The 13,775-nt window shown below is 39.5% G+C and overlaps 1 protein-coding gene across 9 annotated transcripts in view; it reads right to left on the reverse strand.

Annotated features, from left to right (window-relative positions):
* Positions 1 to 2,622: 2,622 nt before the first annotated feature.
* The window catches only part of ANKS1B (ankyrin repeat and sterile alpha motif domain containing 1B), a 444,006-nt gene continuing 432,853 nt past the window's right edge, over positions 2,623 to 13,775 (reverse strand). For 4 of the 9 annotated variants that reach the window (XM_064451588.1, XM_064451572.1, XM_064451562.1 and 1 more), the window contains 4 exons: positions 13,601 to 13,738; positions 5,764 to 5,931; positions 4,451 to 4,539; positions 2,623 to 4,253 (listed from right to left, as the gene is read on the reverse strand). In XM_064451588.1, the coding sequence (XP_064307658.1) occupies positions 4,217 to 4,253; positions 4,451 to 4,539; positions 5,764 to 5,931; positions 13,601 to 13,738 (432 nt within the window). In that variant the 3' untranslated portion in view covers positions 2,623 to 4,216. Of the gene's footprint in view, positions 4,540 to 5,763; positions 5,932 to 13,600; positions 13,739 to 13,775 lie in introns of all 9 variants that reach the window. The other 5 variants (XM_064451622.1, XM_064451615.1, XM_064451579.1 and 2 more) reach the window with 4 other exon arrangements.

Below are 13,775 nucleotides of genomic sequence, written 5' to 3' on the forward strand. Positions count from 1 at the left end.
AGCATGTCCTTCCTGAAAGGCAAGGATCCCAGGCCACTTCCCTGATTTCTCTTCTCTGCCTCTTCAGCAGGACAGCGGTGTTTGGGCTGGTTGCATTCAGGATTGTAATGAGGATGAGCGTGGCTGTCTAGTCAGTAGGAAGGAAATCGACCAGCAGTTCCACAAAATCTACGTCCTAGTGTGAACTCTGGCTGCAAGCGCATCTTGTATGTTTCAGTTCGCTGAGCTTGTGATCAGCCGCTGTCTGGCTTGGGTTATCAGCTCACAGGTGTGAAAATGAACTAGAACCAGTGTATTCAAGGGTGGGCTTGATAGCAATAGTCAGTTTGCTAGTTTAGCAAAGTTGTTGGTTCACTGAAGGAAGTTACAGAGCTTTTCTGTAGAAGCCTGAGCATTATCCCCCTGTGCTTTCCAGTGAGCTGGAAATACTGACACTTCCAGCAAGTTCAGAGTCCTTTTTTCTCCCACCCTCTTCAGTTGGTCTTTTTACATGAGATAAGATATCCCTCTTCTTATCTAAGTGCCCACATCTAAATATTGTCTCTAATCCTTATGCCATGTCTTTCACTTACGTACTTGTTACTGCTACACAGTTCATCCGTAGAGTCAATTGTTCTTTGGGCTGGTACTTTGGAGACAGTTGAAGTTACTATTTCTAGGCCGTAGTCTTGATGGCATCTTAGACATCATCCTTCAGTGAAGTGTGAAGTGGGACAGCTGAACAGCGCACACTGAAAGAAATCTAGGGCAAAATTAAATGAGTTGTGCACGTGGCACAAACCGCCTGTTTTAGTCTAGAATGGAAGCTATAAACTATTTCACCGTTGGATGTGGAAGTTTATTAGTTGTCTAGCATGCTGCTTTCTTTTCCAAAGGACTGACACAACTTTCTTCGTGACCTGCTAATTCTCTTCCCAATGGTCACCATTTCATGGCCATGCCAGTTTTTGATTCTGAGATGTTGGCTTCAAACTGCAAGGCATGTGTAACAGAGTGGTTCTGCAGGAGAAGCAGCCTCTCAAACTTACTGGCAGAATACCAGAACCAGAGATGCTGAGTGTCTCCTCCTGCCAGCTGTGAGCAGTAGCTCCTCTGGCTTTTAATTAACACCAGGCCAGGTTGGAGGATTCACCATGTCTGGTCTGAAATGCAACATCTGCTTTAGGAAAACCTCCACAACACAGAATTTCCCTCTTGTTTCCTCAGGAGTTTCTCCAGACATTGTCTTCTCCCAGCAGCAGCTTTTTTTACCTTGCATATTAGAGATGTCACTACCCAAATAATTCTCAATCTTTTGTCACCCACACTTACCTCACTTTGACTCTGATTTCCTTACCTTCTCATGTCAAATGCAATCTACTTCCATGTCATCCCTCTTCTTTTGCCCATTCTCCACCCTCGCACTGTAAGGCAGTTGGTGCAGTTAACTCCTGGTTTTGCAGCATCCAAACACTCCGGTTTTGTCACATGCTCTACTCGACTGCCTCTGCTTCCCTCTTACCTTGAGTAGAGGTCAAGAATAGCAGTTCTCCTCACTTTCTCATCTTTTAGAGGTATCTGGCTTTTTCCCTACCTTCACTTTTAACACTGACCATTGTCCCCTTACTGCCTATATACACTTCCAGCATACTAGGAACTTTAATGGAAAGTCACCTTGACTAAAAAGGACTAGCGATCAAGTGGTAACTGCTTTGAGTTAGTGCAGGTTTGTAGAAGGCTCTTTGGATCTGAAGAAAGGAACGCTGAACCACTGCCCCATGCCAGAGGACACCCCACGGACTTCTTTCCAACTGGCTTATGCTAGTATCGGTTAGTAAGGAAAATGTTTCCATCTAAAACCCCAGGTTTCTGCCAATACGGAAGTGCCTTATGCCTGTTAACTCTTCTCTCTCCTTCCAGTTTCAACTTATGCCTGCTGTGGGAGCTCAATTGTTCACTGACTCACTGCATCCCCAAACTTTTCTCTTCACACTCACTCCCGGCCCCACCAGGCTTTAATGTGTCTCATCTTTCATCAGACTTGCTAGCCATCCTCAGTCTCTTGCCCTGATTATCTCTCCAAACAAGTTCAGCAGCTTACTGTGCCACCTTGCCTGCTTGACATCTCTTTGATGAACCTAGATCAAATTCTTCCAGCAAGTTGCCAGTTCTTCCTGTGGTTTCATTCCTTTCCCTTAGATCTGCTCAGAGTTGTGCTGCAGCTCCTGTCTCGTCCTTTAATTGCAGGGGTCACTCAGCTTCGTAAGAGGTGCCCCAATTTTATAGCCTGAAAACCTGGCCTCTTTGTCCTTCTGGTGCCTGAAGTGAATGTGTTTTAACATAACTCCCTCTGTGAGTCTTTACAGGGTGCAATTAAATATGGGAAGTCAGCAATTCAGCAGGACACCCAAGAACCAGTTAATTCAGGACTTTAAAGTATCAAGTATTTACCACCTGTAAACAAAAATCTGTATTCTAAACCACAGCTGTCTTCAGAGCAGTGCCTGGATTTGCGTGAGACAAGACCCAAAGCCCAGTGAAATCGGGGAAAGGGGAGGGGAGGAGCTTTCACTGATTTCAGTATGCTTTGGATCAGGCCCCTTACGTCCTTTAGCCATTATAAAATGATGCACAAAACACTGGGACTGTACAACTTCATTTTATTTTGTGTGCTTTTATAGGATATAAATAAATGACAAAATTACAAAATTTATAACTGGAAGCCCAAGCATATTTACATAAGTATTTGTTGCAGTGAGGCTACTATTTACTGTTCTCCTATACAATTTTCCTTTTGGTACCATATTTTTAGTGTTATTTTTTTACTGTCAGTTGACTACGTACATATCAACAGTGAATAGGCAAAATATGTACAAGGAACTCTTGTGTTCAAGTAAATTGAATACTGTATTAAAAGTATGTCATCACTCAGCGCTATGATTAGGTTTAACTAAACCGTATACAATTATCAGGTTTAAACCAAGTTCAATTATCCATTTTTTTGGAATTTACCAACTGATGATTCTAACTGAAAACCTCAGCTGGATATGAAATAATAATTAAAAAAACATTAAGACAACCACACAATTTATCAATATCTCTATAATGAACTTCAAAATGATTCACAATTTGACTGGATAGAACAATATACGTTAAAATGCCATTTTTCTCCTATAGTGATATTTGTACTGTTATAATTTCAGTTCTACATAAATATACATCATGGTATTATACAAATACTCCACAGACATTAAAAAAATTAAAACACTTCAAAGAAAATGTAAGTAAATCTTATTTAATCAAATATTAAGCAAATGCTTAACTATTTTGTTCCATGAAAACATTTTTATTACTTTGGAATTTTTTTCTTTTTCTCACTATTTTTATTTAGAAAATGTTTTGCAGTAGAATTTTATCAACACTCTTCCAAACAAGCTTTCTGTGACAGAAGTCTGGATAGCAAAATCTGCTGTTTTGATGTTTTTTTTTTTTAGAACCACTGAGATGATTTTTTAAAAATACTAGTAGAATTCATGGCTATAGCAATGTTGGACTGCATAAACTATATGTAGGTGTAGTAGAATGAACATTCCACTTTCATTCCAGACTGATCACATGGAACATCCAGTGCACTGATGCTACAACTCTTACAATTTTCATAGTGCTGCAATAGCAGTGGTTTACTTAACTTTAAAATAAACAACATTTGTCATAATTAATCTGGCTTCCTTCCATAAATATTCATATGTTTTCCTATAGTACTTCTCTTCCATAAAAATATCTAATAAATGTTTTCTGTGCATTATTAATACCTTCTTCTAACCATTCATAAAACTCTGATCCTTTGTTACAATGCAAGAGGTTCCTATTTCTGTAGAGGATCAAAGGACACCGATGATTACATATAAAACCAGTGCACACAGAAATCAGAGTGCCTAATTTCTTGTCACTTTAATGAGTTCTTTATTCAACACAGTAATTATTAATGAATCCAGTGGTTTCACAAATACTCTACTTATTAATTCTGGTTCTATTTCAATTAAAAACTGCCAAGATTTGAATAAAAAACCAATCAAATATTCTACTCATAGGCAGCATTAGTGTTAGTTTAGAGACCTTTTGTGTTTTTTAAAAAGTAGAATTCTAAAATAAGAAATCAAAGAAAGCACTGTGGCAGAGTCACAAGGGAGAACTGCATGAAAAATAAGGTTTCTCACTCCTCTTGTGGACTGTAATTTTAAAAGTCTTCATATGGTGTCATTCTTCTGTCAGTGCTGCAGGAAGAAGAACATCACCAGAAATGACTGTCAGCCTTTTTTGTTAGTTACAAGGCCACTCATACAGTGCAGTCTTCCTCTCTGCTGGATTGAAATGTTGCCATAAAGGAAAGGCTGTGCTGTGACTGCTTGGCGTGCAAGGCACAACAAGGAACAGGGGGACAGTTTTGTATCAGAAAATTGTAGTTTCATACTTGGTATTAATGCCTCTTTTGGCCTCTTGTCCAGGTTCAACAATCCACGGTAGATTCGCAAGAGTCTTTTGTTCAGCTGGATCTATCTGCTTTAAGACAAATACAAATGTACGGATGGGTTACCATCTCTGCACACAGCGTTTCAGCAGTATTTTTTTTTTTACTTTAAATGAATACAACACGGAATAAATCCTTTATTGTCAAGGTCCTATAGTAGTGGGGTCTATGCTCCCATGTTCCCATGGTTGCCTTCTGTTTCCTCTTTAGCTCAGAGCTGTGCCTATCCCCAAGCTCTAGGGCATCATCATAGGTTGTTAAAGCTATGTTTAAAGCTAGACTTGATCTTGAGAAGTCCTTTTGTTACCGAGACAGATGATTGCATCAGGAAATGTAATTTCCCTAAAGTTTTATGGATGAAGATGCTGTCAGTGGACAACAAAGTGTACAGCCATTTTCCCACCCCACACCTTCCTGTATTCCAATAATTAGATATCACAGAGTATGGTTCTCACCTTTTAGCCAGTGAATATAATAGTCTGTGGTCATTTTTCCCCTTTCCTTCCCAAGTCAGTTGGTGCCTGTATTCTCACTTGATTTAAAATAGTGTTCATAATTTTTTTAAAAGCCCTACCATAAAAGAATATTCCTCTGTCATCTATGCACTTCAGGAGGGCACTTAGAAGACAATCAATATGTAGGCTCCAATGAGCTTGGATACTTAGGAGTTTGGGATTATAAAGAAAATATTGAAAAGAAACTGAATCCCAGTTTTGGAACAGGAAGGTGTGCTGAGGGTCAAAAAAAAAAAAAAAGGTGTAAGAAAAGAAGTTGCTTGGTATGAGAAGATAATTGTAAATTGATTTGAATTTGTAATTTGATTTGCATACATATGCAGTTGTATCAAACAAGTTTGGTGCTGATTTTATTTCCTGGTACAGGATCAGGAAAGTCCATGGAATCGCACAGTTGTAGAGGTATGTATCGGCTGTGCTCCTCAGCCCTTAAAAAAGCCACAATACATTAGAATATTAGACTGAATCAATTAAAGCTCTGCAATTACTATAAGAGACATACGTGCAACACTAGCCAAGCAACATCTTAAACTGGAGGAATCTGAACTAAGCAGTGGTGTGAAGCGGTTGCCCATGCTGCAGTGATGTGACCCTACCAGCTGACGAGCAGAGGTGGCACAATGGAGACGTGGAGCATTGCTGACTCAACGGGCAGATTGATTTCTACAGCTTCTACATATATCAACTCTTAATTGTACAGCCGAGTTTTGTCGTTTGCATGCACCACTACTTTCTACTTACCACTGACTTCCGAATACTAACACGTGGTTTGGGAATAGGCTTGGAGGGTTTATTTTCAAAGCTTTCTGGGAGGGTTGAAGAATGGCCCCCTTTTCGTGCTTGTAGTGCAAGCTGATAGGCCACCTCAAATGCTTGTCCTAATGTAAGAATGATTTCGTAAGCTAAATTCTGGAACAAAACGAAAACAGTTAGAACTGGAGTGAGGTTGAATTATTGTCATATACATGAATTGGGGTAGTGCTGTCTGCAGAAGCGTTTGGTAATATAAATAATTAAAATCATACTGGTACTAACTTCCTAAGTCTCTGCAATATATACATCTGTCATTTGATTTCTCACTGATTAAAAACAATCTAAATGTAATTTATTGTACTGAAAGTGATTACTTCTAAAAACCTTGAAAACATTGTCTCACCAACCATGGAAACAGGAGCGGGTGAGTGTGTCATCTCTTTTTAGAACAAGTGCACTAATCCCCTCCCAACTTCCCAGCTCATCCTGTATCTGCTGCTCTCAAGATCCCACCCATCCCACAATACTGCATCTACTTGACATTCCACCTCGCTCTATTTCAGACCTCCTCTGCTGACCCGTCCTCCTCCAGAGCTGGCAGCCTGACGCATGCCTTCCCCGGGCGGGCACCTCAGGATGCTCTGTGCTCAGACCGAACATCACAGGAAGGGGATGCAGCGTTGGTGTGATGCTTCCAAAAGGACAAAAACCAAATGTTGAAAGTGCATGCTCTGCTTCGCAGATACAGTGCACCTATGCGTTCCTGAAAGTCAGTGCTCTGTATCGGATGCACGTTTCAAGTGCTGGGGCAACCTTCTGATGGTTTTGTTTTCTAGAGGTAAAAATGTTTGAGCTGAAACTGGCATGTCAGCACACTCTTGTCAGCGTCAGTGTGTATGACCAAAGAAATCAGGCTTTTAAGACTAAGACCAGTTTGGTGGCAAGGTCTCATTGAGTATGTGGAAGAAAACCTGTGAGAAATCTTATAAAGCAGGAATAAGGATCCAGGGGGTCGGTATAAATATTTTTTGGTACAGCTTTACATCAACTAAAAAGCAGCTGTGAGTTTCAAATTTGACCTTAATCTAAACTGTAAGTGAATTTCTATGGGGTTTTTTCAGGTTTGTGGGTTTGTTTTGTAGGGTCCTACTGCTACAGTCTATTTCTAAGCTCCTAACTTTCCCATAATGCTTCAACCCCCTGCAGAGCAATTGCAAGCCTGTGGTCTTGTCTCCTTATGTCCTACAGTCTCTTCAGAATAATTCATAGATCTTTGATGTAATTCAGACATTACCCTCTCCTTCCTGAACCTCTGCAGCCCATAGTTGGATGCAATCCTGCATTGCTTTGAAAGGAGGGGATCCCTTAAAATTCCCATGTTTCTGATATAATTACTAATGAGATATGATATCTTTTTAGCTGGTCAAGTCTAACTAACTGTTGAGTTTGCAATAAGCCAGAAAGCAAGGCAAGACACTTGGCAGTACGCTATCTGCCCTTCAATCGTTAAACCACAGTTAAAAGGATAAGCATTTTATTTCATGCCCTACACTGTAATTTCACTGTAGTCAGGAAGAAATTCCATCCTTTTATCTCAGTATACATGAGTGATAACACTGTAGGCTAAATTCAGCATATTTAGCTCATTATAAGAGATTCTTATAAAGGGGCTAACTCTGGTCTTTGTTAGGTCAGACAGAAAACAATTATACTCCTCCACTGGGATATGCCCTCAGCTGTTATGACTGCAGTCACAACAGCAAGCTAGCCAAAGTTTCATAGCTGCCCAAATAAAAATGTCTGCCTGGTTTGACAGCAGTGGTCTCCAAACTGTCTCCCCGTTAACTTGAGGAAACTGGGCAGGACCGAGAAACACTGAAGATGCAGTTGCCAGTGGAGTAATAAATGAAAGGCTAAAGGGACTATTATACAGTGCCCGGCCTTTTAGCAGAATGCTGGCTCTGGAATTAAGACAAACAGCGTAATTGTTAAAAACGTATAGAATAATACTATTTGAAAATGAGTGTGCCTATTAGTAGCACAAGAATATTATTCTAAAGACATCTTAATCTGCTGTCATGACAGTAAGATAGTACACTATATCATCACAGGATTGTCTACAGTGGATAATATTATTGCTAAGGAATACATCAAGAAGACAGGGTGTAGTAATGGCTTAGAGAAAATGTAGACTGTAATATTAGTGGGACTGAGAATATGTGCCATCCAGTGTGGCATACAAAAAGGTCACTGAGAGACGGGCCTGAAAAGTGCTGAGATAAGCGTGGAGACAAGCAGAGAGTTTGCCATGCTGAGCAATAAATCTAACTGGGTCCTGCATCTTGTCAGGAACCACTATGATTTGTTTTCTTTTGTAGTCTGTAAAATGAAAAAAAATAGGCCTGCCTAGAGCCTGAAAGCCATTGGAACCATGTAACTGTTTCTATGGTTAATAAATATTTGAAATATAGCAAGTAAAACAGAACAATCACTGTTCTGTTCAATATTCAAAATGTAAACTGAACCATAACTTGTACATAAATGTCATATGTTGTGTGCTGTGGTAGAGCCTTGAAGAAGAGAAGTTTGCAAATGGAGGTAAGGAGAGCTTTAAAAGTCTACCTTGTAAAATTTAAAAAAAGCGTCTGCAAAATTGTATTTTGAAAAAAAAAAAAACAGAAGTAAATAAGTTTGGTTTGAGGAATGTCTTGCCTGTAGTCCTGGGAGAAGAATATGAGGATTAGAGTTTGTGTGGATTCTTGCATGGGTTATACTGGAGAGGTAAATGCAGGATTCCCTTGGGCATGGGAGCAGAAAACCAAACAACAAAGGCCGTCATGGAAATTCTCCTGATGCAGTGAGGAGACCATCTGATTTCTTTTACATGTGGCACAAAAGGAAAGAAACCGGTCTGGCTCCCAGAAAGACACTTCGCACAAAAGCTGTAGACCCCCGGTCACTGTAAAGGCCATCCAACCCTTACAGCACCCCATCAGGCTCCTTGGAAAGGAGGCAAAACTCTTAGGACCATGGTGGTTCTGAGGCTGCTACAAGCCTGTTCTTTGCTTGGCACAGCAGAGAAGGAAAATGAGTAAGCTAACAGCTTTAAGCAATAATTTCTGGGAGATGAGAAATTGAGGTCAATTGCCTTGTTTGCCACGTAATGTTACAACTCAATGCCCCAGTGCACGTCTGAGTCAGGATTCTTCAGCCGCTTTAATTGAGCCAACCTACTACAATGGTTAATTGTTCTGTTACATTTTAAACGACTTTAACTGTATAAGTTGTGGCAGGCGCTGCTTCTTCATTGTGTTTTCATGCTTCTATAAAGCTATGTTGAGGCGGCAGGAATATTTTTTAAAAAGAGAGTAAGATTTCTGTCTTTTGAGCTGTAAAAACCTAAAATGTCACTTGCAAAGGAATTTTTTGAAAAAGTAAGATTTTGCCTTTTTGCGAAAGCACTTTTCAAATAACGAGGATTTTATGGGGTTTTGCTTTTAGGTGATGACTTTCTTCTTTAAGATCAATGTCAAACCTGGTCTTTTTTGAAGACTGGATTGACTGAAGAAGCTTCCTTTGGAGCCTCTCAGATGATTAGTGTGAGCTACCCTCACACTGGATGTGTAGGAACATCAATTAGGACACCTTGTGTTCAAGGTACCAAACTTAAAACCGCAGTTGGCAAAAAATCAAACAGAACAGAGCATATGGAACCTTAACTTGAAAAAGCTGAAAAATCCCAATGCAGTTTAAAATGTCCATCCCCTGAGATGAAATCAGTTCCCTGCTTCTCAGCTATAGCAAAATCGTGAAGGCCAAATGTGGAGGATTTCTACTCTAAGAGCCTGACAAGGAAGAGAAGGTTATTTACTAGTAACAGGAGCTCTTTCAGATTCAAAGCTGACATACGTATACATTTACACCGTTAAGCGTACATATGCTTTACCCCTCCAGACCTCAAAACTGTTAAACTGTTACTTTTGGGGATCTAGAAAGGATATGGACTTGTCCATGCCTTCCAACACGTCAGCCTTCGTGCATTTATGGGGAAGAAAGCTCAGCTTGCTAAAGACGGTGTGATGAGACCAACATGGCTGACGTTTGCTTGTAACATTTGCAGACTCCTGAGCTGCATGAGGCACTTCTGCAACTTAAATTCTTGATCCTTTCTCATTCTGGATTTAAAGCAATCGTGGAAGGCAAACTTCCGAATCCATCCCTCTCTTCCAGTGTGGCACAGAAAGGTACCTTGTATGCAATGGGAGGATGGAAACAGGCATCCAAAGTAGGCCTTTCAGGCTATTGCAAAAGCTGTTGATGTAGAGGAGAGAGGAGAGATCCATTTACTTATGAGCTGAAAGCTCCTTGTACCTGAGTGTTCTCCAGCTCAAGAAGTTTGCCAGGAGCAACTGAAATGGTTTGATACATTCCACCTAACATTCCCCAGGGAGGCAGGCTGTCTGGGCATGCTGTCTTTGGCTACTGCAAAGGAGAGAAGTTTTCTGCTCTGGGGGATGCCACACTCTATCTGGATGATCACATGAATGGCGGAAAATTTTATAAAGTCCCCTAATCCCCTGGAGGAAGATAATGAACAGAACTTTGAGACGTGAATGCACGCTTTGGCTTCTCTGCCAAGCTTGTGTACTATCAGTTTCCAGTTCATACCCAGCTTAAGTCTGCAATGAAGGACACAAGAACACAGAAAAGAAAAAAAGTCTTTGCGTTATGTAGAGCACCAGTCTAATCCTCGGCATGAACAAGAGCAGAAATTTTTCCAGTTTATGCTGGTTGTCTTCTATTCATAGGTGCGTTGGGCAATGAAGGAATATCTGATGGAAATTACTTTGGATGTCTCCCACGTATTAAGCAGAATTTGACACAGGAACTGTTATGGTGGTTTGCTTCTCCAGAGGGCATCCCTTACTGGTAGTTTCAGAGCTGCCTTACAAGTGAATGAGAGTGAAGTAGATTTCAAATATTGAGCCATAAATCCTCTTCTTCCCCCAAACCTTGTCCTCTTCAGTGTCCTTTAATCAAGCCTGATGGTTTTGCAATTATGATTATAGAATTTTAACTCTGAGTACAGAAGTTACACACACAGTCCCTCCCATATGGTTAAGTACCAGAAATCCTGGTAGTTGACATGTCACTACACTAAAATGCTTTCCTATCTGCAAAAACAAAATTGTTCTTGCCCACGTTTCCTGAGGAACTGAAGGACCTAAGAGAGTCAAATTTTCTTCATACCGTTGCATATATTGTATTACCATAATATATATGATTTAAGCTGCATCTTTTTTTACGCCTTATTGTAGATTTCTACAATTTTAAACCTTATTTTTCTCAATATGATTGAACTTCTATGCATTGACTATTGGACAGGACTGTTTCTGTTAGCAAACTGGAAGACCAGCTAAGGTAAGTGTTAGACTTGAAATAGAAAATTTAATTTACTGTTTGCTTGTGTTCTGAATATCTAGCTATTTCCACGGAGCTTGTACTTGCATCAGAAATGCTAGATCCTGAGAAATAAAACAACACAAAAAACAGAATATTTGAGTAGGTAACACCCTACTGAGGATTATGTTGCAGAGGAAACTAAGTTAAGACAGTTAGACATTGAAGTTTCTGTATTGCTTAAAATAGCCATTTAAAGTGCTTGGGGTATTAAATGCTGCTCCTAAAGTACAGGAAGTGAGCAAAATGTTGTAATTATTCCTGAATCACTATTCTTCCCTTGCCAAGCAAGGAGAAAATGAATTTCATCTGCTACACCTGGGTCTGTGTTTGTGCTTGATTATTAAACCTATAAATGAACCTGCAGTACTTTGAAACCATTAAGAAGTATTTAAATGGTTGCGAGAAATAATAAACTCACACAACCAGTCTGATTTCAGTTGATTCACTTATCACTAAAATCTATATAATGGAACATCTTGTTGACCATGGTCTACCTATTTTTAACACAATTTTGAAGTTTTTTCTACTCCCTGTGACACTAAAATGTCAGCAGAGGAGTTAAACAACAAAAGCACTGAACCAAAATGCTAAAAATTCCTTCTAACCTACCTTCCTGTACATCTTTTTATTGGAACTACCCTACATGCTATTGCTCTGCAACGTTAACTGTTTCCCCAGTCACAAATGATGTCTCTGTTCAGACCTATCTATTTTTTTTAACTTATTTATATTTATGTAAGCGTTTCAAGCATTCATACACATTATATTATATTAAAATAATTTTCTTGAATGATTTAAGGTTTTAACAGCATTTTAAATTTCTCTTGTGCTTAACTCAAATGGCAAGCATTCCTGAACTTTTTGGACAATAATCCCTTAGTCCTAAAAATTAGAGCCACTACTTATTTCACCAAATTCATCTGAAAACAATATGACTGATTAACTGATATGTATTCATGATTTCTTGAAACACTAGTAGACTGTGCATCACTATTCGAGAAGCATAAATATAGGAAGAACTTAGTAATTTTCCACCAAAATAACAGGAGCTGTAAGGACTTTTGCTGAAATATCATTTTTGAGATATTTTTAGGCAAGAAGGTTGGAACAAGAAAGTAAGAATTAAAGCATTATTTTGCTGTTTTCAAAATAAATGCATCTTTTTGAAAAGGAAAAGGTGCTGCTAAAATAAAATCTCCCCAAATTCTGTATCTGCATTATTTGTTAAGCTAAAACTCCCACTGACATGTCAGAAAACAGAGAAGAACAGAGGGGCCATCTAATACTACTAATCTGTTGACAGTTACAGGAGTAATCTCTTACACAGTAACATAGAAAGGACAATGCTCTGCATAGATCTCTTATCGCAGATGCTTCAAAACTTTCAAATTCACTGTGGTAGCCAAATAATGCTAGGACCTCTTGAGATACATAATTAGCTACCCACGCGGTCTCTTCTTTGTCAGATCTGTAAGAGTTTCAGTTCTCTGGCTAAAGTGAATTCAAAACTTTTCATACATTCTCTACACATTTACGGAGGAAGCTTCAGTTTTCCAGTTCATTCAATATAATGTCAAAAGTCTAAACAATATTTAGAGAGATGCCTGGGTTACTGGGACTGATCCAGCTTTACGCTGAAACACTACAACTCCTGGAACAGCAGGGCTAATAAATCTGAAGAAATCACTTACAGTGGTAACATCTGATCAGCCCACATCTGCATCACGCGTGTGGGATGTGTCCAAGCTCAAAGGGCCCCCACAGGAAAGTGTCCAACCCTCTCACCCCTTGTTGGCCACATGGGATGGACCCATGAGGGTAAAAGCCAAAAGGCTGGACATCACCAAACCAGTCCTTCCCTGACTACACAGGAAGTACAACATAGTCAAAAATGCAGGACACCCCGCAGACTTAGTTTAAACTAGTTCCTGAATCTACCTCTTGGCAGGATTGAGCACCGTCTGTAAAGCGCATCGATCCAGTTCTGATTTGTGTATTTGGTGTGTGCTGGGATTTTGGAATGGGTGGCCAAATCTGCTTGTTACAAACTTCTGTGAAGGCTATAGCTTAGCTTAGAAGAATTATGTGTCAAGGCTTGTACGATAAGCTACTCGCTAAGTTTACAGTCAGCAGCTGAGATTACAGAGGTGAGCTATTTCAGATGGGAAATGAGACAATATCAAAGAAAACCTTTGCTCCTCTCCAGAAAAGTTCTTACTATCCCATAGTAGATTAGTCTTTTCATGCGGTAGATGAATGATACCTTCCATTAATCACTATATGCCCGGAAAATGGTTAACAGAATTAAAGAAATATTACTATTACAAAGAACTATTAAATGAAGTGTCTTCTATAAACTGACCACATCAAACGCAGTGAATACATGGCAGTAGTGATGATTAGTCTTCAAGTCTTTAGTGATGTACGCAAATGTAGAAAGGTCTTCAGGGTCTTGTGCAGCACAGGAAATGTTACGGATTTCATGTTCAGCAATAATATTCTGTTTGAAAAAAAATATTTTCAATCAATTTAGGAAT

This window comes from Phalacrocorax carbo, chromosome 1 (genome assembly GCF_963921805.1).
Source record: "Phalacrocorax carbo chromosome 1, bPhaCar2.1, whole genome shotgun sequence".
NCBI lineage: Eukaryota > Metazoa > Chordata > Aves > Suliformes > Phalacrocoracidae > Phalacrocorax > Phalacrocorax carbo.